General features: G+C 47.4%; 1 protein-coding gene across 7 annotated transcripts in view; it reads right to left on the bottom strand.

Moving 5' to 3' along the window:
* KMT2E (lysine methyltransferase 2E (inactive)) overlaps positions 1–25,022 on the bottom strand; it is a 1,891,352-nt gene that overhangs the window by 1,652,707 nt on the left and 213,623 nt on the right. For all 7 annotated transcript variants that reach the window (XM_086966923.1, XM_086966942.1, XM_086966930.1 and 4 more), the window contains one exon: positions 13,771–13,885. In XM_086966923.1, the coding sequence (XP_086823049.1) occupies positions 13,771–13,885 (115 nt within the window). The remainder of the gene's footprint in view (positions 1–13,770; positions 13,886–25,022) is intronic.

Raw genomic sequence — 25,022 nt, 5'->3', positions numbered from 1 at the left:
GGAGGAAGGCAGAAGTAGGGATGGAGAGAGAGAGAGGTAGGGAGACAGCGGGAGGGAGAGAGGGAGGGAGACCGAAAGAGATGGAGGGAGACAGAAAGAGAGAGGGAGGGAGACAGCGAGAGAGAGGGAGGGAGACAGCGAGAGAGAGAGAGAGACAGAGAGAGAGGGAGACAGAGAGGGAGGGAGGGAAGGAAGGAAAAGGAGGAAGGGAGGGAGACAGAGGGAGGAAGACAGAGAGCAGGAGGGAGTGAGACAGAGGGAGGGAGGGAGACAGAGAGAGAGAGACGGAGGGATGCAGAGGGATGGAGACAGAGAGAGAAAGACAGAGAGAGGGGGAGGGGGAGGGAGGAAGAGGGAGGGATGGAGACAGGGATGAAGACAGAGGGAGGGATGGAGACAGAGGGTGAGAAGGAGGGAGACAGAGGGTGAGAAGGAGCAAGACCGAGGGTGTGAAGGAGGGAGACAGAGGGTGTGAAGGAGGGAGACAAAGGAAGAGGGAGGGCGACAGAGGGAGGGACGGAGACCAAGGGAGGGAGGGAGACCAAGGGAGGGAGGAAGAGAAAGAGAGAGAGGGAGGGAGAAAGAGAGAGGGAGGGAGACACAGAAAGGGAGGGAGACAAAAAGGGAGGGAGACTGGGAGGGAGACAGGGAGGGAGGTATAGAGGGAGGGAGACAGGGAGGGAGGTATGGAGGGAGGGAGACGGGAGAGGGAGAGAGGGAGGGAGGGAGACAGGGAAGGAGAGAGAGGGAGGGAGGGAGACAGAGAGAGGGAGGGAGACAGAGAGAGGGAGGGAGACAGAGAGAGGGAGGGAGTCATAGAGGGAGGGAGGGAGGGAGACAGGGAGACATGGAGGGAGGAAGACAGGGAGGGAGACAGAAAGGGAAGGAGGAGACAGAGAGGGAAGGAGACAGAGAGGAAGGGAGACAGAGAGGGAGGTATGGAGGGAGGGAGACGGGGAGGGAGGGAGACGGGGAGGGAGGGAGACGGGGAGGGAGGGAGACGGGGAGGGAGGGAGACAGAGAGGGAGGGAGACAGAGAGGGAGGGAGACAAGAGAGGGAGGGAGACAGAGAGGGAGGGGGACAGAGAAAGGGAGGGAGACAGAGAGAGGGAGGGAGACAGAGAGAGGGAGGGAGACAGAGGGAGGGAGGGAGACAGGGAGACATGGAGGGAGGGAGACAGGGAGGGAGACCGAAAGGGAAGGAGGAAGACAGAGAGGGAAGGAGACATAGAGGAAGGGAGACAGAGAGGGAGGTATAGAGGGAGGGAGACGGGGAGGGAGGGAGACAGGGAGGGAGACAGGGAGGGAGACAGGGAGAGGGAGGGAGACAGAGAGAGGGAGGGAGACAGAGAGAGGGAGGGAGACAGAGAGGGGAAGGGAGACAGAGAGGGGAAGGGAGACAGAGAGGGGAAGGGAGTTAGAGAGGGAGGGAGACAGAGAGGGAGGGAGACAGAGAGAGGGAGGGAGACAGAGAGTGGGAGGGAGAGAGGGAGGGAGACAGAGAGGGAGGGAGACAGAGAGGGAAGGAGACAGAGAGGGAGGGAGACAGAGAGAGGGAGGGAGACAGGGAGGGAGACAGGCAGGGAGGGAGACAGGCAGGGAGGGAGACAGGCAGGGAGGGAGACAGGCAGGGAGGGAGACAGGCAGGGAGGGAGACGGGGAGGGAGACAGTGAGGGAGGGAGACAGGGAAGAAGGGAGAGAGAGGGAGGGAGGGAGACATAGAGAGGGAGGGAGACAGAGAGAGGGAGGGAGACAGGGAGGGCGGGAGGGAGGGAGACAGGGAGGGCTGGAGGGAGGGAGACAGAGAGGGAGGGAGACAGAGGGAGGGAGAGGGAGAGAGGGAAGAGGGAGAGAAAGATAGGGAGGGAGGGAGAGGAAGAGAGAGAGGGAGCGAGAGAGAGAGAGATATGTGTGTATGCTGGATCTGGTGAGTCAGTGGACGAAGACGTCTGCTGCAGGGGCCTGTGTTCAACCTCATGGTCACAGTTTTTTTTACTCTAGCCCCGCCCCCTCTCTCACTGACCCCGCCCCCACCGGTGCGGCCCTCGGCCGCAAACCACACTGTAAATTTGGCCCCTGTGAGAAAGTTTGTGAGTACCCATGATCTAGAGCCAGCCATGGAGCGGATCGTTGCTGATGGAAGTGGGCCAGGTGTCGGTGGACATGCACCGTGGCTTGAGGATCGGCTCTGGACGACGCGCCCGGCCATTCAACTGTGGACTGAGGGGGCGACTCTCCCCCTTCTCCTGAAACTGTTGCTGCCGGACTGGTCCGTGGGCTCTGGGGGATTATTGCTGCACGTCGAACCCCCGCACAACATCGTGGTTCATTCACCATTGTCCTTGGCCTACTTCGGTGGGCAGCCGAACGTACTATCATGGCCACTTCGATCACCCACTCCATCTAAAATGGCGGCTGGCCGGATGGATTCCTTTGTTACAACTGACCGTAAGGGACAAGGCTGAGAATGTTTTCTTGAGCACTGGTGCACGGACGGCTGGTGACTACGTGGGACGGGCGGTATATTAACTGATTCGGATCTTTACTCTGTACTGTTTTGTGGGACTGGGCTCGAAGAGTGGGCGGCCGGGAGCCCGTATATTCATCCTTTTCTCCTCCTCCGCTTTCTTTCTTCTTTTCTTACTACATTTCGGGTCTCCTATTTAGGGCGACGGGCACACTGCTGGCTGGTAGGCCGATGGGGGAGGGGTACTTTCTCTTTTCTCTTGTTACTTTTCTGTTCCTCTTTCTATGGCCCTTTTTTCCTTTTTCTTTTATTGCATCACTGTCTCCTGAGGTTCCTGCAGAATTATCAGTCCGGAGGGGTGGGGTAGCGGTTTGCTATGTAACATGTTTGCACTGATGCCTATCCTGCTTAGCGTAATTTGCCTCCACCACTCCTACTGTAATTGTGTTGCTCATTGACTTTTTGCTATGTGCTTTCAACTGCGAGACCTGATACGATTGTGTGGCTTTGATTTCGTGACCTATATATGATAAAATGAACCTCTTTAATCCTGATTGCCTACGCTGACGCATGTTATATCCTGAACCTTAGGTGGAATCCCTGACCTTGGTCTGCTGCGTTTGTTTTACCTAAGCTTGCCATGTGATAATCCTGTCGTGTTTAGTGGCCGGCCAAGTCAGTTGTAGGCCTCTGCTTGTACCTGCTTTTCATATCAATAAAGGTTCCCAAAAAAAAAAAAAAAAAAAAAACAAAGCAAGTGGTAGTGAGTGCTCTCCCACATTTCATAAAATGTCTTAGTATTGATGTATCAGACCAAGAAATCATTATTAATTTCGAGGCAATTCTTAAAATAATAAAAGAGGCACTCTGGATTGAAATTAAACAAAAACCTAGGCAGAAAAAAGGGTGGTTCAATCATGCATGTACGGTGGCTTATTCCAATCTAAAAAGTGCCTTTAGAAAGTCGGCTAGGATTCCCCAAGAGATAAAAACACTGCGGAAGATATATAATCTAGCACTCAAATCGAGGAAGAGGGAACTAAAAAACGAACTCTGGGACCAACTGCACGAAAGCTGCAGTCTTAGGAACTCAGCTGCTTTCTGGCAAGTGGTCAAATCCCCTTTTCTAAATGACAATACTAAGCATCCAAATATTGAGATAGCAATAGAAGAGAAAGACTGGGTTCAACACTTTACTAAGATCTTTTCATACAGCTCGGACTCCCAAAATTTAGGGGATCCCAGACTCAATGATCTACCCAGCTCCTACCCTATCAACGCTAGAAGTAGCACAGGCTTTGAAAGCTAGTAAAAATGGGAAGGCGCCTGGTCCTGATGGTGTCCCAATCGATCTGTTCAAGGCCCAAATGGATTTATGGACCCCCCTTCTCACAAGAGTCCTGAATGCAACTTGTAATGTTGGTTTATTGGAATCCTGGTCACGTTCCGTACTAGTTCCCATATTTAAAAAAGGTGACAGGGGGTCTGTTTCCTGCTACCGCCCAATCTCGCTTTTAGACTCCCTTGGCAAAGTGGCAGGTCGAGTCATTTTAGAACTGCTACAAGATTGGGCGGAGAAAGGAAGAATCATCTCAGACCTACAATATGGGTTTCGTCAAGGTCTAAGGACTATTGAGCAGGCCCTAAATCTCTCCCTCCTAATTGATAAATATGTTTCCATTAAAGGCGGAGATCTGTACATGGTCTATGTGGATTTATCATCTGCGTTTGATTGTGTCTCCCATTCTAAACTATGGTCCCTGTTGATCGAAATGGGGGCACCATCAAACGAGGTGAAGTTCCTGAGAGAACTCTATTCCAATGCCACAGCCAAAGTCCACTATGGAATGGGAGGTGAGCTGACGGAGGACTTTCCTATAGAAAGAGGGGTGAGGTAGGGATGTGTCCTGGCTCCCTTCCTTTTCACTTTGTATACCAACGGGCTGGAAAGTGAGATGTTGAAGGATTCCCAAGACCTCCCAATGGTGGAAAATCGCCCAATTCCCGCATTACTCTATGCGGACGATACAGTAATACTAGCCCGCACCCCCATTGAACTTCAAAAGAATTTGGATAGGTACTCAAGGTTTATGGCGGGTCTGGATTTGAAAATAAATATCAGTAAAACCTTCGTTATGAGGGTGGGTTTGAGTCGTAAAAGCAAAATGAGGGGGATCTACCTCAACAAGGAAAAAATAGCGACCACTGATCTATATTCATATCTAGGCATAACAATAGACCATAAACTTTCATGGAGAGCCGCTGTGGACACACCAAATTGCTTTTCTTAAGAACCACAGCAGCCCTAACTAATTTTGCCAGAAAGCTGGGAAAGAGAGCGCCCTTGGAAATGATAAAGATTTACAAAGCCAAATGTTTTTCTGTGGTTCTGTATGGGGTGGGTCTTTGGGGTTTCGTTGCACTTGATAGTATTCAGCGGGTAGAAAACTCCTTTCTAAGATATCTACTAGGAGTACCTGGCAGCTCGGGTACTCTTGCCTGTCACATTGAGCTAGGTCTCTCATATATTACGGACCTAGCAAAAATCGAACCACGGTTACTGTGGCATAGGATTTGGACCTCAGAAAAGGCAATCTTTACCCAGCTCATTCTCTCTGATTGCTTGAAAATGGATGACGCAAATAACTCAAGGTGGCTGCGATATGTAGCGAGATTTTTTCATGATTTGGGCTGGGACCAATATTACTCTAATCCCTCCCTAATTCGTGAGGTACCGAGCAAGGTTTTAAAAAAGAAATGTTTGGCTCATTTAGAGGCTTTGAGATTAACGAGTGAGATTACGAAACCCTCTGTCACTCATGCCTTGCTTATACAAACGGAACATTTAATACAACCATACCTCACTTATAACACCACGAGTTACGAACGACATCTGTTGGTAAGGTTCAGAATGAACTCCTTCTATAGATTGGTCACATTTCCTACTAGAAACAACTGGGCAAAAGCACTTCCTCCTTGTCCCTGTGATGGTCTTTCGTTACAATCCACTCCCCATATTTTTTGTACATTTTATCACAACCTTAGAAAAAAATGGCTTATACCCATACTAAGGAGTACTGGTCTTAAACAACATCGTCCAGCATTGCTTTTTTTACAATTGTTACAGGGTGAGCGGTTGGTTTTCCTAGTGGCGAACTTCCTTAAAAGTGTTGTTCGCCATCGTTTGACCCTTGAGTGCTCACTACAAAATATTGAAACCTAAATTTTAATGATATAATAAGCAATGCTTAGACATTTGTAAAAATTCAACTTGCAGGTTGCCAATCGAATAACATTTTAGCTTGTAAATATTGTATTTTTTAATTGTATTATAAACGGCTATATGATTGTATTTATTTATGAATATATGTATGTTTTGTTATGTATGCTTTTATGATTTGCAACCAAAATCGAAATAAAGCAATATTGAATTGAATTGAATTGTATGACATCTTACACGACATGTTTTGATAAAGCGAAACCAAAGTTAGCATTAACCTCGAGGATTATAATGCACTCAAGAGTATATGGTATGGCAATATCATAGAACAGCTATAAGGACATGGTTCCGAAAGCTGCAGACAGGCTCAGCTCATGCTAGAGCACCATCTCACACATAACCAAGCACTCTGCCTTCAGGATTGTTAAGGCCTGCCATAGGAGTGACTTATAGGTTACTATGTGTCTATATGTAAGTAGGTATAGGAATACTACACCTAAGCAAGGGGTGGTTACACGACCTTGCCCCAGCTGAGTGATCAGCCAGTTGTGTCTGTTTGAGTGGCCAGCCAGGGGTGGCATAATACATGCTGCAGCTCCTGGTAGGCCTTGGTTATACCTATGCCCTGAGTACCTATGGGACACTTCTACAGGGGCTGACAAGGTGAACCAATTCCCAATTGTGGATGTACCTAGAGTACATGGTGAATTTAGAGAGAATGCATCTGGGCTGTGGGTATGATTGGCAGGCCCACAGCCACATCTAAGTCGAAAACCAGTAAAGCAAAAGCAAAAAGTGGGGGTGACCATAGGAAGCAGACCCTATTCTCCTACATGCCCCTACTATTGCGAGACACTTTGTGAAAACTCGAGGTGCTGTAGTCACTCCGAAAGGGAGGACTTTGAACTGGTAATGCTGACCGTCCAGTACGAACCGAAGGTACTTTCTGTGAGCTTGGTGGATGGGAATGTGGAAGTAGGCGTCTTTGAAATCTAGGGTAGCAAGGAAGTCGCCTTGTTTTAACAGAGGAAGGACCTGCTGTAATGTGACCATATGGAAGAGGTCGGACTGTATGTAAAGATTTAGGGGTCTCAGGTCTAGTATATGTCTGAGGGAGCCTTCCTTTTTGGGAATAAGGAAATATAAGGAGTAGACTCCTGTATTTTGATGGTGTAATGGAACTGGTTCTATTGCACTTTTCTGCAGTAGAGTGGCAACTTCTTGTTTTAGGAGTGTGTGACATGGGACGCTGTCTGGGTGGTATTGTTGGAGGAGTGGAAGTAAGCTCAAGGCAGTAATCCGACTGAACTATTTGTCTCACTCACCTGTCTGCTGTGATGGAGCTCCAGACAGGTAGGAACTGTTGTAATCTCGCCCCTGACAGGAGTGGAATGGTCTGAGAGGAGGAGAGGGGAGGGGAGGGAAGTCACTGTTTGGGAGTGGAGGCATTACGGTTGTTGTAACCTCTGCCTCTACCTTTAGTGTTGTTACCTCTATATCCTCCTCTGTAATAACCTCTATTGGGTGAGGATTGGGTCGGTGCTTTGTAAGAAGAGGAGGTGGTATCCGTTGGAAAATTTCTGGAGGTGCCCCTGTAAGAGGAGCGACGAAAGGACGCTCTGGGAGTCTGTGTTTGTAAAGCTCCAATGGACTTTGCATTGTCAGTATCCTTCTTCATTTGTTCTAGTGCATTATCAACTGTAGGACCAAAAAGATGTTGCTGTGTCAAAAGGTTGATTAACCCCTTCTGTGCTGCGCGGATTTTCCCTCGGTGCTGAACGTTCCATTGGGCCTATGGAACCATGACGGAGCGGATCCGTCATAAGCACAGGCCACCTTATGCTCATGACGGAACCGTTCCGTCATGAGCATGGAAGGGGTTAAGAATACTGGTTTGTACCTCTGGTTTGAAACCAGAAATGCGCAGTCAGGCATGCCTACGTAAAAGTATGCCGGTATTTATTGCCCTTGAGGCTGTATCAGCAGTATTCAAAGGGCAACGGATGGAAGTATTAGTAATGACCTTACCTTCCTGTATTAAGTCAGAAGCCCTGGTCTTATATTTGTCTGGCAAATATTGCATGAGGGTTTCAAGCTCATTGTAGTGAGTCCTATCATACCTTGACAATAGAGCTTGGATGGTAGCAATTCTCCAGAAGTTGGCCGCCTGAAAGATCATGCATTTGCCTGAAGCATCTAAAAGTTTGGACTCTTTATCAGGGGGTGGAGCATCCCCGGTTGTCTGTGAATTCGCTCTTTTCCTGGCGTTTGAGACTACTAGTGAGTCTAATGACAGCTGGCCTTTGATGTAGGCTGGGTCAGTTGGAGCGGCTTTATACTTTTTTTCCAATCTGGGATTAATTACCCTGGCCCTGACGGGGTCTTTAAATACCTCTGGTGTGGGTTTTACTACCCCTTTAATCATTGGTAATATGGTTTTGGTTTTTATGTGATGGTAATAGTGTGTCCATAAGGAAGTCGTCTTTTACTGGATCAGTGTGTAGATCCACCCCATGAAAGGTTGCTGCTCTATGAATGAGTTGTGTAAACCCTATAGTGTCATCTGGAGGAGATGGCCTAGAAGGGTAAACGTCATCTTGTGGCAGATCTGGGGCATCTGGTGCATTATAATCGTCCCAAGGATCATCTGATAGTCCAGGAATATCATCTGGGTCATCCAGGGGTTGCTCATCTTCTATCCCCCCTGAGTAATCATCCTCATCATCATCTGCTGGATGCAGGGCTGTGTGGGATGAATGTTGAATGTGCAGGGGAAATGTCAAGGTCTGGTACCTCTGGAAGTGGTGAAGGTACCCCTATAGGAGAAATCTAAGCATGCTTTTTGAGAGTGACTGGAGGTGTGGTGGGAGGTTTCAGCTTCCTTTTAGAAGGCACAGTAATGACAATTTCCAGTCTTTGGATGAATAAGAAGAATCTTTTGTTTTGGGTCTGGGCGGAAAAGCTCTTCTGTGGAAGTATCCTTTTTCGGCACCGATTTTTCTTGCTTGGGGCCGAGTTGTTTAGAAGGTTTAGCAGTGTCTATTACAGTCTTTAGAGCAGATTTTGGTTTTGGTTCCGAAGACTTGTGGTCAGAAGCTTTCTTCGGGTCATGATTTTTGTTCAGAACAGATGTTTTTGGATACAGAGTTTATGGTTCCGAAGCACGTTACGGTTCGACAGCTTTAGATGCCGAAGTGTGTTTCGGTGCCAAAGTGAACTTTGGTTCAACTTGTGTTGGCACCAGAGTTGGTTTCGGTTCGATAGTTTTTGATGTGGAAATTGGTTTCGGTTCTGAGCTTGTTTTCGGTTCGACCAGTTTGGGTACCGAGGTTTGCTTCGGCTTTTTATTTATCTGCAATGACAGGTTGACTCGAGCCCCAGTCGCCTAGAGGCTTTTTGCCAGGCTCGAAAGCGTGGCGTCGGACGTTTGGGATCGGTATGCACCTGGACCCGAAGGCGGAGGTGGAACCGAAGCCTGGCCCAGTATGGAGGTGTGAACAGGGTCGACGTTTGTACTCACAACCTATTGACCTGCTGGAAGGGGATCGTCATCGTCTGCTTGTTCTACGGCTCCGGAACCTGAATCCTCTGCTCCGGAAACAACGACTTCTTCCTGCTGCTCTTCTTCGGACTCTAGATTGACTGGAGTATCTTCGACGATGATGTCTGGTGCCGATGAAGAGGATTGTGCCTTGGCTCTTCGAGCTCGATGGTTTTCTTAGACCGGAACGAAGCACAGGCCTGACAATCTCGGCTCTCATGCTCTGGGCACAAGCACAGATTGCACACCTCATGTAGATCGGTGTGGGGAAATTTGTGTCCACACTGAGGGCACTTCTTGAAGGGTGTTCTTTCCATGAGCCAAAGGCCCAATGGGGCAGTTGGGCCCAATGGCCCGACGATCTCCGGAATCTAGTAGTGCAGGCTTTTTTGACACGAGTATGAAGGAAATCGCGATCGAAAACGGTATAGACGGTAGAAATCAAGGAATGGGCGTCGAAAGGAGATCGGTAACGGGACCGAGCGATAAACACATCTGAGCCCGATGGCAGAAAAAACAATCTGAAGATGGAGTCAATGCCCATGCGCACTATGCTCCACAGGAGGAGTCATCTACCATACAAAGACTCTTCCAGGACAACTACAAAGTGTAATCATCTGGGCCCACCACAAGATGGCGATCTATGCACTAGTGTGTGATCTGCAGCCCACATGCCTCTAACATCATATTCAGCTCTAGGGCCCCCTACCTCCTCCATTAACCCTAACAACACAGCACGAGGTGTTAACTCTCGGGAGCGGCCCAGGACTGAGGAAAGTATATGACCACCTCCTCTCAAAAGGGCCTCAGCACTGGACACTCCCAGGCCACTTGGAAAAAATCTGCAGCTGGAAGCGCGCAGAGGGCCCACACTGATTGCATATTGTGGAGCAAGTGCTGTAAGCGCCTCGTGTGGGGTACGTCGCATGCATGTAGTTACATTGGAACATACATAGCCAGGTTGAAATCATCATCTCTCTATGGGTCATTCAAGCCTCCCCCGAATCTTCTTCATCCAAGTCTTCCTCCTAGGACACCCATCACTGACGGACATTCTCAAGGCAGTCAGGGGCATGGGTCACTAGTGATCACTAAATCCCAGAAGTTGCCCTTTTACCCAGCCACCCAAGGAACATCTTCTCCTCCAACTGACTGAATTTGGGCACTGAGTCATTTGGGAACTCATAAGCTTGCGAGTTAGACAGATAGTACTTAACTTTTAACTTCTGAAACAACATAATGCTCGCTCCCCCATATAAATATCTCCCAGGTACGAGATACCAATGCAATCCCATGGCAGAACACCCTACAGGGTCGAAAGCTGACCAAGCCACCTTCCCCGACATAGAGGGTCATCCCGGTGAGGTGCGGCGATAATCTCAACCAGTGAGGCATAGGGCCGCCCTCCAAAAGATGAGGGATACCAGAGTGCAAGAAGGAAATAGGCCCGGTGGACGCACTCCATACAAAAGTTCAAGCAGGCCGTTTATACCCAGCAAATGAATTTCCAATGGTACAGATGACTTTACGGCAGGCCCAGAACTATAACATATATTAGATTTACAAGGCTCCCAGCTTCTCCTTCACAGCCTGGAATAAGTGGTGCAGCGGATGGATTTTAAGGGTGTAGTCCGGAAAAAGCATGACTGATCCGCATTGGAGTTTTCTGATTTTAAGAACCTCTCGGGGAATAGTGTCTGTATTCATGAAGTTCATAAGTCTTGCTATCATGGTTCGCAGTAGGGCCCCCAGTGGTGGATGAGCTGCTAGGGACCTGTGGGCCCACTCCACTACAGGCAGGGCGGCAGCTTCGCCGCTGGAAGCCATGACATGAGCCTGTCCATTATAAATAAGTAAATCCGGTATTTGTGAAGTGCTAACTAATCGCCCCTTAGGGTCTCACGACGTTTAAGTAGTGAGCAGGGTGGGAGCCCTCTGCTCCTTCCATGATTCCCCTGATGCAGATGTTATTTCTTCTTATTCTACACTCTGCATCCTGCGCTCTGGCTTCAAGTGCGCCAAACTTGCGCTGGAGGGTGAACAGTGCTATCTGTAGTGTATGTACCAAATCTTCCACTGTTGAGTAGCGGCCTTCCGTCTCAGCCTCCCACTCGTTTGTTAAGCAGGTCTTGTCTCAGTAGTGACAAGTCTAAGCTCAGTTTGCCCATCTTACTTTTGAGTGAGCTCCGGGTGTCCTTGATGACCTGGAATATGGAGGCCGTAGAGTCCTACTGAGTAGGGGGCCTCGTGGTGTTGGCCATCCAATTTGACTGGGCTGGATGTTGGCTTACTGTATTTGTTTATTTAGTCCTGGGTGGGCTGCAGTGCCCCTTACCTTTCTCCATGGCTGACCTGTTTTGATACACAGATTGTGGTTTTGTGAACTCCCTTTCCAACGCAGGTGGTACACAGGTTCTTTTGTGGCCTCCTCTACAGGCGCTAGGAGTGCTCCTCTGTTGGCTTCACCTCTCATGAGCTACTCATCCTGGGAGGGCGGCAGAGGCACGTTATCAGCCCCCCTCCCCCGGCATGCAGCAGCCCCAAGGGGCCCCCAGTGTTGACAGAGGAGTATAAAAGAGGACCACCCAAGCGACCGCACAGGTGGGGGGGACGATGCCCATTTTGATTGAGCTTGTTAGGAGGGACATACCAGATCTCTTTTGCGGGTTTTGCAGGCCCAGATGGGGATGCGGGGGCCAGTATCACTGCAGTCAAATGTATCAGTTGGAAACAGGTGGTCACACAGTTCCTGAGGATGGTGCCGTAGTGGGCTTGGAGAATTCAGGTACGATATATCCTCCAGTGTTAAACCTTCAGCACATGTGCCAGCTGCTACAGCCATAGGATATGTGTCAGAGAGGCAGGGGAAGCCCCTGGTGCAATGGCAGCTTAATCTGGGCAGTCCAACTCAAGTAAGGCTCTGTCCTTCAGGGTCTCTCCGCCCGGGACTGACCTCCCCCGATCAGGCCCTCCACAGCCCGGGGCAGTCTTGATTCAGAGCTTTATATTTTCATCAGTCTTATAGGTGCAGCTTTTGCAGAAACTTGTACTAGAAACAGGTACATGGCAGGTTCCCAAAAACCTGGACCCAAGAGCAGCAAAGGTCTTTAAGACACCCTGGGGTGAAGAGTTAAAAAAAAAAATCGATGTAGAGGTAGTAAGCATCAGGATAGGGAAGTTTATCTTAGTATGATCTCTTAGCAATACTTCATTTAAGGTATTATAGTCATATATTGATGAAACAGTGGCTGGTGGAGAATCCACAGGTTTCAAAGAGTAATCTTTAATAGAGGAATGTGCAGAGCGTGATGTTGATGGTGAATAGTGTCGTCTACTAGAGGCCCTACGTGTAGTTATTCTTCCACTATGTCTGGTGGCATCTAGAAAGGGATCTAGATCTACTTGGGGACCTAGAACTTCTTTGAAATTTAGATCTAGCACATTCCTTTTTCCATGGATTCTTTTTATGCGCAGGCCTAGATGGAACCTGTCAGATTACTGTTGACCTTGTTCACTGTGACAAAACAGGAGTAGCCAGTGGCACTGGTGAAAAGAGCAGAGACACAGACCTTTGCTGTGAAGGAGTGAGGGACACATTAACCAAAGGCATCACATTGCTAGTAGGCGAGTACACTTTTGAGTACTCTGAATCTGAGGAGCATGGCACGGTCCTTCTTTTATGGAAATTGAGCAAATCAGCTATATGCCTATGCAATGGAGAGGAGATGAAGATTTTATTTAGGCGTCAATGATGACGGTCTCAACGTTGATGGTAGTCTCAACATTGACTTCCTGTGTCTTCTTGAGGTCGAGGTACCATGTCTTATCGGCAAACTTGTGCCTACAGTATCTGTTCTTTTACTCCGTGTTACAGCACTGGCAACTAATGTAAATCTCAAAGAAGAAGGTAATGAGAATTTGCCTAGCCTTGGTGCTGGTAAGTTCCAATTCTAATAAGGACTGCAGGGCAAAGATGCACAGAGACAGGGTGAGAGACTTTGCACCTTGTTCTTGGAAGGGTAGAAATTATAAGAAAAATAAGAAGTATAAACAAGTAATATAAAAGGCTACAAATAATCTTTCTCAGAGTCTTAGGTTTTTATACTGTCTGCACTCCAACTGGGAAAGTTTAAGTTAAAGATATTTTTACAGAAAGAGAATAGATCATGAGGATTCTTTTTAGCTCAAAAAGCAGGAAAAAAAGAAAGAAAAAAAGGAAGCATCTAGGAAGAGAGGAGTTCAGAGCCTCTCCGCCTTGGGTCATATATACAGATGGAGAGTCTATACAAAAGGCAAAGTTAAATAAGTATTTTTAAAATGGGTATTTTAGCATGAGGATTCTAGGCCTCAGAAGTTTAAATAAGTCAAGAAAGTGAATTTATAAAAGATCCAATTCTTGAAAGCTAGCTTTTGTCAAGCAAATTACATTAATGATACCTTGAACACAAAATTTGCCACAATAGTTCATTTTTTCAATATGTCAGTAAAACCTTGTGAGATAATACATTTTACATAGAAATTCTTTGCAATTTAATACTTACTGCATATGGTAACCCAATATAATTGTGAGAATGATGAGAAGTGCTGGTATACAACTGAAGTGGATAAATGTTTGACTTCTCTACAATCACAGGTGTAGCTTCTACAGATTCAGGTCTGAAACAAATAAATGTCATTAAAAAGTAAATAAAGAGTAGAATGTTCATTCTGGGGTCTTCGTGTGGGCCATGCATCCTTAATTACTCAATTATGTTGTTAAGCCTAAAAAGTCTCTTTGAACTATCAAAAAAGTCAAATGTGAAACCTTGTTGAAATGCTAAGATACATAAAATCCTGTATTTTTAAAAACAGTCTGTAAAGTGCAGGTAGTTTAATCCAACAGTTATGTAAGCCAATGCTGGTATGTGGGTGCCAATGTCACATTGTGATTCTCATTTTCACAGTGTGACTGACCTGATAGGTTTACTTGTGAGGAGACTCTTGTGGGGAGTCCTCTGACTAAAGTACTACACAATTGTGTTTAAAGATATTTTGATTAGGAAGAGAGAATGGGCAAAACAAATTAATCAACATAAAATAAACATAATCATAAACAAATCAAAATGTACCATAACTACATAAACATACTTGTAAATCAATATTGATTCATCACTACACAATTAGTGGGCCCCAAGTTTCGTGAAATTACTTATGTCCAACAGTACCTCTAGTACAATAGATAGCACTTTTAGATAAAAAAAAATGTCACAGCTGACTTCAATTCTATATCTTGAAGGCACATTTCCGTTCCATTCTTGTAATATACAAAGTTAAGAAATAGTTATAGCCACAAATATAACATGGCTAATCTTTATATTAGCATTAATAACTAGTTTCAAGCAGAGAGGAGTTTTAATTTTGTATTTTTTAAGGAGATGAGACGATATTCCAGCAACATTCACCCATAAAGCAGTGAGCTGTGACCAGTCAACAAACAAAAGTACATTATCAGCATGTTCACGGCTACATCTTGGACACTTTGAATACATAAAAACCTTAAATTTAAATAATTTGTGTGGTATACAATATAATTGATTAATCGCTTTGTACTGTTGTAACTTTAAATTAGCACATTTGAACATGTGCTGACAAATGCTAAATGGGTTTCATATTTTGTGTAACTGTAAATCTAGAAATACTGTTTAATTAATTCCAGTACGAGAAAACTCCAGTTCGGTAAGATCATCTATTAGCTGCATATACCTATCAAAACTATACTTAGGAAAAATAAATTCTTTGTGCCATCAGAAAATCAGTGCAGCTCACCATTCACAAAAAGTTGTCCTATTATATTTAAACCATGCAGATCAAAATCTGACGCATAGCATCATTAAATATATCTGGAAGGGAAGCGCTCATATGAAAACCTGAAATATTAAAAAGATGTCAATCCTAGCTTCTATATTAGCAATCATCGCCAATGGGGTTTATAATGCCTTCTCATGAAATTGGGTGAATGGAAATGAGTTACTTCCCTTTAACTACGGTTCTCCAGTATTGGTATCTTTCACAGATTCTCATGCTTGAATCATCCCGTCGTCGCAGCGGAAGTCCAACAGTATCCTTCTAAAAGCAGTAATTAATATTACCGTAGGTCACAATGCAATATACAGTCACTGCAATAGCCTATCTACTTTATTTTGTAAAAAAAGAACCAAACTTAAATAGCAGCCAATGAGGCGACACTACTATGTAGAATTTTGGTGAGACTGCTGGTGTGCTTTTTTAAAACGTTGCCGTAAATCACGCTGCTAAATCAGATCACGCTGCAGAATCGATATTACTGTGTTTTAGTTCGTTTTTAGCCCATTGTGTTTTAACTACAGAAAACAAAGTTTTTACATGGGAGGCTGAACGGGCACTTTTTAAAACTGTTGGTGATAAATTTGCTATTTGCACTCAAAGCACTTCCCGTTAGGGAGAGGGTAGAGGGACTTCACGCTCTCCTCTCTATATAAAACCAATGAGCCAGGGCCCGCGCAAGGCCATCTGTGCCCATCCACGCCTGGCTGGGACCAGGGACCAGAACACCTGCTTCTCCCGACACAACTAAAGCTGAAGTTTACTCTAGAGAGACACTTAGCACTTTCAGGCAGGACGTAGGCGATGAAACCTATTGTATCAAAGCTCATCCTGGGCAAACGGAAGGCCCTTTCTCATGCCTGAACTGTAAATGGTGACTCTCCTGACACTGCCACCGTTCTGCCTACAGACTACAACATTTTAAAACAAGATAGGCAGGGACGGAAAAGGAGGGGGTCTGGCTATACTTTTTAAAGAATACCTCACTTGCTTCCACGTTGCAGTGGCACAACTAGGGAAGCACGAAGTACTATCATTCCAAGTGGCCAGAGATGGTCATACATTCCTCGGAGGAGCTGTAAGAAAACAAGGGCCCGATGTAGGTAAATCTCATTAAACGACTCTAGAATACCAAATTTTACCGATTCAGTATTCTAGATTCAGTAAATGAGATGTAGGAAATAATTTGGTAATTTCTACAAAATCGGTATGATTCGGTAATTACCGAATCGGTATTTACTGATTTGGAAATTGCCATTGATTCCTATTGGCCTTGAGGCCCAAAGGAATCAATGTCAATTACTGAATCGGTAAATACTGATTCAGTAAAATTACCGAATTGTCAAGGGGGACAGGGTGTCACTTTTGACACCCTGTTGCACCCCTGATTCTGGCTTGTGTGCCATGTGGCACACATACATCCCTTAAGGGCATGTATGTGTGCTACATGCCCTAAGGGCATGTATGCCCTAAGGGCATGTATGTGTTTCACATGGCACAGGTGTACATGCACAGATGTGCATGTACACAAGAATTCGTTATTTACCACCAAATATTATTTTGTGGTAAATAACGAATTCTTAAGGGCATGTGGCACTGTTTTCAGCGGCCATATTAAGTGGGGGTGCGTGAGTGACGCGCTTTAGCAGCGCGCATAAAGGGCCAGGGGAATTTTTGTTCTGATTGCTAACAGCTGCTCATTTCCCTCCTGAGGCGGAAGCCGGGAGGTCTCTGTCTCTTTCCTTTTGCACATTGCGCTTAGCGCTTGAATAATTTTTAAACTGCTCGATTTTTAATGCACTTTAGTTTATAGCGCCAGCATCTCCACGCTTGATCTAAATAGGCGTGTAGAGACTTTCCTTCTTGTGGGATCACTGTTGTGCCTCTCCCTCCCTCCCTCTGCCCCCGGTCAGCTCTCGGTCGAGTGTAGACACCGAGAGCTGGTTGTTGACAACTTTGGCGGCCATATTGAGTGGGGGTGCGTGAGTGACGCGCTCTAGCAGCGCGCATAAAGGGCCGGGGAAGTTTTGTTCTGATTGCTAACAGCTGCTCATTTCCCTCCTGAGGCGGAAGCCGGGAGGTCTCTGTCTCTTTGCTTTTGCACATTGCGCTTAGCGCTTGAATCATTTTTAAACTGCTCGATTTTCTATGCACTTTAGTTTATAGCGCCAGCATCTCCACGCTTGATCTAAATAGGCATGTAGAGACTTTCCTTCTTGTGGGATCGCTGTTGTGCCTCTCCCTCCCTCCCTCTGTCCCCGGTCAGTTCTCGGTCGAGTGTAGACACCGAGAGCTGGTTGTTGACAACTTTGGCGGCCATATTGAGTGGGGGTGCGTGAGTGACGCGCTCTAGCAGCGCGCATAAAGGGCCAGGGGAACTTTTGTTCTGATTGCTAACAGCTGCTCATTTCCCTCCTGAGGCGGAAGCCGGGAGGTCTCTGTCTCTTTCCTTTTGCACATTGCGCTTAGCGCTTGAATCATTTTTAAACTGCTCGATTTTTAATGCACTTTAGTTTATAGCGCCAGCATCTCCACGCTTGATCTAAATAGGCGTGTAGAGACTTTCCTTCTTGTGGGATCGCTGTTGTGCCTCTCCCTCCCTCCCTCTGCCCCCGGTCAGCTCTCGGTCGAGTGTAGACACCGAGAGCTGGTTGTTGACAACTTTGGCGGCCATATTGAGTGGGGATGCGTGAGTGACGCGCTCTAGCAGCGCGCATAAAGAACGGCCATGACTCCGCGCAGCGGACGCGCCGGACCTGCGCCGGAGTCGTGCCAGAGTCATGCCAGTCTGCGCCCGTCCGAGCCCAGACGAGCCTAGGGCCAGACACTCTGCCGATTTCACCAGGTACCCCTCGCACCTATTTTAGAGATGCATTACTTCAGTTACGCTCCCTGCCACCTTCATACTGCTCCCTGTTCAATACGGATTCGTCACCTTTTACTCATTGCGCCTGATGCCACCCCCCGAACCTAGCACCGGGAAAACACACAATTCGCCTCGGACTGCTGAACTGCAGATCCCTCCCCAGACACTCGCTTGAGGTGAACCTCCTCATCCGGGAACAGGAGTTAGACATCTTGTTTCTAACAGAAACATGGCTCACACAGGGTGCAGAAGCAGATATGGTTAACGCCCTCCCCCCTGGCTTTCATATTCTTTCACAGGATCGGCCACTTGGTCGAGGAGGAGGCGTAGCCATTCTGTACAAGAACTCACTGACCTGCAGAATTCAGAAAGGCGAAGTGGAAGACTGTGAGAGCTGTAAGTTCTCATTCCAAGTCTCACCCACCGTTACCATGTCTGGGCTGTTAGTCTACCGCCCCCCGGAAAGACGGGTAACTTTATCAGTTCTCTTATGGAAACGGTAATGGTTGGTGCTGCCTCTGCTACAAACTTCATCGCCCTGGGAGACTTTAATCTCCACTTCGATGACCAGGAAGAGCGGCTGGCGACTGCCCTCTTATGTGACCTTAAAACTTATGGAATAGATCTTATTAATCTAGATCCTACTCACAACAAAGGCCACCTGCTAGATCCCATCTTTGCAAATATTTCCACCATGAAAGCAGCCCCCCTTATTCCTCTGCCATGGACGGATCATCTTCTGATCCCCTTCACCTGGGAAACTAAACGTGAAAGCATCCCCCCTTCCAATGTTGGTGTACCTGACAGACCATGGGCCGGGCTTTCAGTGGAAAATTTCACTTGCAGCCTAGAAGCCTCACGTCCACCTCTTTCACAGGATCCTATCTTAGCTGAAGCAGATCTCTGCAGGTGGATCTCTAACACTTTAGACGCTGTCCTTCCTATAAGATAGACAGGCATAAGGGAGAAAAGACTTCACACCGCTCCATGGTATACATCTGAGCTAAGGGCTATGCGGAGGGCTTGCAAAAAATTGGAGCGCTCCTGTAGGAAGGTCTGGGAGGAAGCCAGTAAAACGGAATATCGAACGGCAATGAGGAGGTACAAAACCGCCATCCGGTTGGCTAAAACTCAGTTTTTCGAGGAGAGAATTAACAATGCCTCTAACTCCTCAAGAGAAACCTTCCTGGTGGTCAAAGAACTCCTGAAAGTTCCAACACCATCTGCCCCTACGGAGAACTTGGAGGCCAAATGTAATAACCTGGCGGAATACTTTCATACGAAGATTGAAAAAATCCTTATTTCACTACCCCCGCCCAAGATAGGACCCGGGCGATGGGAGGAGGAGGGATGTCCCCAGACAACTTTGGAATCCTTTGGGCCAGTCACCAGGGATGAAGTCCTTAAAGCCCTATGCTCAATTAAGAGTGGCTCCCCCGGGATGTTGCCCCTATGAGAATTCCTAAACAGGTTGCCCCCTCCATTGTGGAACCCATCACCGAAGTTATCAACGCCTCGTTAGGCACCGGTATTGTTCCACCTAATTGGAAGAGCGCAATAGTGAAAGCCCTTCTGAAAAAACCCTCTCTGGACCCTTTAGACATGGACAATTATAGGCCCATTTAGCTCCTCCCAGGGCTGAGCAAAATCTCAGAAAAATTGGTCCACTCTAGGTTATCCAACTTTGTGGAGACCAATGGTGTGCTAAAAAGCTCCCAAACAGGCTTTCGCCCGGGCCAAGGCACTGACACCGCCTTGTTGGCAGTCATGGAGGAAGCACGCTGCATTCTAGACTCGGGGGGGATCAGTGTCAGTGATCCTCCTGGACCCGAGTGCAGCGTTCGACACTGTGAACCACCAAGTGTTACTCCAGAGACTATCGGACGCCGTAGTGAGAGGGACAGCGCTAAACTGGCTTAGGTCATTCCTTAGTGAAAGATCTTTTCAGGTATGGGAAGGGGGCGCACGGTCGGCATCCACCCACCTCCATTGTGGTGTGCCTCAGGGCTCCTCCCTGAGTCCTACACTATTTAACGTGTATATGGCTCCCTTGGAGGAGGTGGTGGCTCCATTCAACATCAAGATCGTGAGCTACGCCGACGACACCCAACTGGTGTTCGCCCTCTCCCAATCCTCGGAGAACTCCCAGATACTCCATGCCTGCCTCTCACAGGTCCATTCCTGGATGGGGGACTCAGCACTCAAACTGAATGGGTCCAAGACGGAGATTATGGTGACGGGACCTAAAAACCCCTCCCTTTCCAGCATAGCCTGGCCCAGTTGTCTAGGGTGTCTTCCTGAACCTAAGGATGAGATCAAGAGCCTGGGCATCTGGATGGAACGAGATCTCTCCCTTAGAACCCAGGCATCCAAACTAGCGGGTGTCTGTTTTGGTCTCCTCAGATCAGTACGTAAGATACTGCCCCTCATCCCTTTCCTATTGAGAAAGCTCCTGATCCAGGGTCTAATTATGTCCAGGCTGGACTTTAAACAATGCGATCTACCTTGGGGCTCCTGAGAGCACTCTGAACAGACTCCCAACAAGTTCAAAACGCGGCAGCACGAACGCTCTATAGCATCCCCATGTCCCGCTCTGCTAAACCAGCACTGAGGGCACTACACTGGCTGCCAATACGGGAAAGAGTGAAATTTAAATCCCTATGCCTTGCACACAAAATCTTGCAAGGCAAAGGCCCCCCCGTCCTTCAGAAGATGGTGATCCCGTACAAAGCGAGCAGAACCTTACGCTCAGACCAGCAACACCTGACTGTCGTCCCTAGGGTAAAAAAGGCCCGATCTGGAGGTAGGAGATTTTCGGTCAATGTTTCCACTCTTTGGAACGCCCTTCCCCTAGGTTTACGCGCGGAACCATGTCTCCTGCGCTTCCGAAAACAACTTAAGACTCTCCTCTTCTGTTAATTTTTCTCTGTTTCTGCTATTTCTGATTTCGGTTGGTTGGCAAAAGCGCAGGGATGCTCCAGGGTAACCGGACGCTATACAAAACCGATTTAATAATAATAATAATAATAATAATAACCTACATCTAGATTTACTGATTCTGTAACTTAACCGAATCGGTAAATTTACCGATTCTGTAAATTTTAGTCCCCCCTACATATCAAAAACCAAATACCGGTCGGTAACGGCCGAAATCGGCCGATACCGACCGGTATTTGGTGTCCTACATCTGGCCCCAAGTTACTTACCTGTAACTTTGGTTCCCCAGTATTGGTAACTTTCCTAGATTCCCATGCTTTATATCATTCCCCGTCGTCAGCCTGGGAGCCTCAGTAAATAGAAAATACCATAGCAGTAAGTACAAAAGAGAAACCTAGGCCTATGCCTCATCTCATTTTGTAGCTTATCCACCTCTTTTTGTAAAAGAGACAAAAAATTCTGCAACAACCAAACAGAACAGCCTCACCCCATAAAACCCTCCTGAGAGAGCATCAGAGCCACAGATTTTCGTAGCCGTTGTGTAACAGCAACTATCTCAGTAAAAAAAAGGCTGAGCTTTCCCAGGGGAGGAGGGTGGGCGCATGGGAATCTATGAAAGTTACCAATACTTGGGAACCAAAGTTACAGGTAAGTAACTTCTTTTCTTGCCCCAGTATTGGAACTTTCATAGATTCCCATGCTTTTGTATCAGAGTAGCCAGCAGTAAGTCATAAAAGCACATTTTGTTACATGAATATCCTTACATGTCAACATAGTTATCCTCATAGGAAAAAAATCATTACAATGTTACCACAGAGAAGAATACAAAAATCGATACAAAATGTGCAATACAGGAAGGAGGGATTGTAGGTAAAGCTCACCTCATTGAAAAAGATTTCTCAGGACTGCTTGACCCACCGCTGCATCGTCCTTCATAGAAGAATCCAAGCAGTAGTGCTTCGTGAAGGTGTGGATACGGCTCCACGTAGCTGCTCTACGGATGTCCTTGATAGGGACTCCTGAGAATAGAGCCACTGATGAAGCAACAGATCTCGTTGAATGAGCACGAACTCGTCTTTCAAGCGTGTGCCCGCTTCCTGATGACAATACTGAATTGTATTAGAGATCCAACGTGAAATACTGTGTTTTGCAAGCGGAAATCCTTTACGCGGGGCACTACAAGAGACAAAAAGTTGAGAAGACTTCCTGAATGGTTTTGTTCGTTCCAGATAAAATTTCAGACACCTCTGAACATCTAAAGAATGCAAAGACCTCTCCGCTGGTGTAGTAGGTCGTGGGAAAAAAGATTTCAAAATCACAGGCTCATTCAAATGGAATTCGGATGGGACCTTCAGGATGAATTTTGGATTTGTCCTTAGAATCAGAACATTCTTTTTGAACTGGAGAAAGGGTTCCGCAATCGTGAGCGCTTGGAGCTCACTAATCCTCCTGGCCGATGTTAAGGCAAATAGGAGAGCCAGTTTCCATGATACAAATTTCAGATCTGCTCTGTGAATGGGCTCAAACGGAGCTTTTATCAGATGAGCCAAAACCAAATTAAGCTGCCAGACTGGTGGTGGAGGTCGGACTGGAGGAAAAACTCTGTACAGGCCCTTCAGGAATTGTTTAATAATCCTAGCAGACCAAAGTGAAGGACCTGTGGACGTCCCCCTGAATCTAGAGATGGCTGCTAGATGTACCTTGGCAGAAGAATGAGCCAAGCCTGACTTAGCCAGAGAAAGAATATATGGCAAAAGCTGATGCGGAGCTGGAGTGTATGGATGAATATTCTGCCTCTGACACCAGAGACAGAATCTCTTCCATTTCACCCGATAAGTCTTATTTGTACTCGGAGCTCGGGCTTGAAACAGAATATCCTTACACTCTTCTGTGAGGTTCAAATCCTGGAATTCTCTGTACTCCGGAACCATGCTGTTAATTGGAGTGACCTCGGATCTGGATGGAGCACCTGACCCTGAGACATCGTCAACAGAGACGGAATAGGCTGCAGGTGAATCGGTTGCTCTTGAGAAAGCAGGAGGAGTTCTGTGTACCAGAACTGTCGGGGCCACGCTGGTGCAATTAAAATCATCTTGAAAGGTTCCGCTTTGAGCTTCCTGATCAGCCTCAGAATTAATGGAATTGGAGGAAAGGAGTAGACAAATGCGCTGTACCAAGCTATCAAAAGCGCATTCCCCAAGGACCCCCGTTGGTGATCCCTGCTTGCGTAGAACTGGCATTTGGTGTTTTCTGGAGTTGCAAACAGGTCTATGGTCGGGGTTCCCCAAACTGAAAAGACCTTGTAACCCGGTGACGGGTACGACTGGTAATCAGGGTAGCAACAAAGAGGTTAACTGGTGGCATGTCAATGACGAAGAAATGATTACTCCTTCCTCACAGGACGAGCCCTTTGTGTGGAGAATACCGTCGCATGAAATGCAAACCGGCCCCTTTAACTGGCAGACTGAACAGGACGCAGGGACTGCCCATCGTGACGTGTCCTTCGTTTCATTGGATAAAGACCCGGAACTTTGGAAGTCGGCGTGTGACGTCTCCGACACGGGAGTGAGCCGAGGAGAGGAACGCGCGGAGGAAGGACGCCGGAGAGAGAAGGAAAACGCCACACCAGGACGAGAAGTAGACAAGGCTGGGGAAGGCGAAGCCCTGCTGTCCGAAGAAGACGTGCCAGGAGGCCAACGAGACCGCGCTGCGCCGTGCCACACTCCCGAGGGAGGAGTGTGGCTACGACAGGTACGGGACAGGATCTCGAATTGGGTGGGACGGCGGGGACATTTACCCGCAGTAAAAAGACCCTCTACCCCTTAGTATTCCTGCACTACCCTTTCCCTGTAAACGTACCCTCCCTCACGCCTGACACTTAGTACGCGGTAACGCCTGAGCACGAGAAGGTGTCCCTCACTCCCTGGTACCCCTGAAAGAGAAGTTACAGGACGCGAAAGTAATTGGTCCTTTTCTGTTGTTTTGTCTCCCGGTAAATCCCGACGCGAGAGGCCCTTTGGGGAGAAACGCCAGCCTGACCAGGACAGCCTTAGAAGAGAGAACACCCCCACAGTCGGCATCACGGATCCTGCAGGATTTGCTAAGGAGAGACTAACTTTGCGAAAAAAGAAGCTTTAAGTTAAAATAAAACCCTCTTTACCCAGGCACCGTGTCCAGCCCATTACTGACCCCCCCTTACAAGTGGTGTCAGAAGTGGGATTGCCTGACCCCCACCAGCAATCACTGATGGATCAAGTAATCCAACATCTCATTGAAGGACAAGATAAGCTAGAATGGGCTATAAAAAACCAAATCACGGTAGCTGATGCTGATCGGGAACTGTTTAAGAACGCTATCAGCGCACAGATAGAAGGCCTGCAGAAAGTAGCCCAAACCCCAGTACTCGGCGCCGAACGTAGAGCCGGAAGTCCCCGTCCCTCAGGCGTCTCGCTACAAAAATATGTCCCCGGGGAGGATCCTGACGCTTTCCTCTCAAATTTTGAGAGAGCTGCCCAAGCTTGTGGATGGCCCCCAGAGAAATGGCCCTTTTTCTTAGCCCCTTTGTTGTCTGGGGAAGCTCAAGCAGCCTATCAGGTGGCTAATCATGCAGGCAATACCCCTTATGCAACTATTAAGGAAGTAATCCTGGATCACCTGGGACTAGACCCCGAGGCATACCGCGTCAGGTTTAGAAAATAGAGAGGAGTGGCTGGGGAAAATCCGAAAACCCTGTATCTGAGACTGAAGATGGCTGCAGAAAAGTGGTTAAAACCAAACCAAAGAAGTAAAGAGGATGTTATGGACAGCATAGTATTAGAACAGTTCATGGAGGCGTTGCCATACGGAACTCAAAGGTGGCTACGCCAACACTCTGGCTTAACCGTAGCCCAAGCAATTGAAATGGCCACCAACTATTCACGAGCCCAACCCAGAACATTTGCTTGGGACTCTGAAAAAAGCAGCAAACCGATTACAACGTCGAAAAGCGACAAAAAGAAACCTGAGCTACCCCCTCCCGTCAGGCAAAAACCGTTGAGGGTGGATAGCGTACCGTTTAAGGGACCCCAGTGTTTTGACTGCGGGGAGTGGGGACACATCGCACGGATGTGTTCAAAAAGGAAACCAGCCGAAGAACCAATGGAGGTTGGC

Source organism: Lissotriton vulgaris, chromosome 1_1 (assembly GCF_964263255.1).
Source record: "Lissotriton vulgaris chromosome 1_1, aLisVul1.2, whole genome shotgun sequence".
Lineage (NCBI taxonomy): Eukaryota > Metazoa > Chordata > Amphibia > Caudata > Salamandridae > Lissotriton > Lissotriton vulgaris.
The sequence above is the reverse complement of the archived record's forward strand: the minus strand, read 5'-3'. Positions and strand labels throughout refer to the sequence as shown.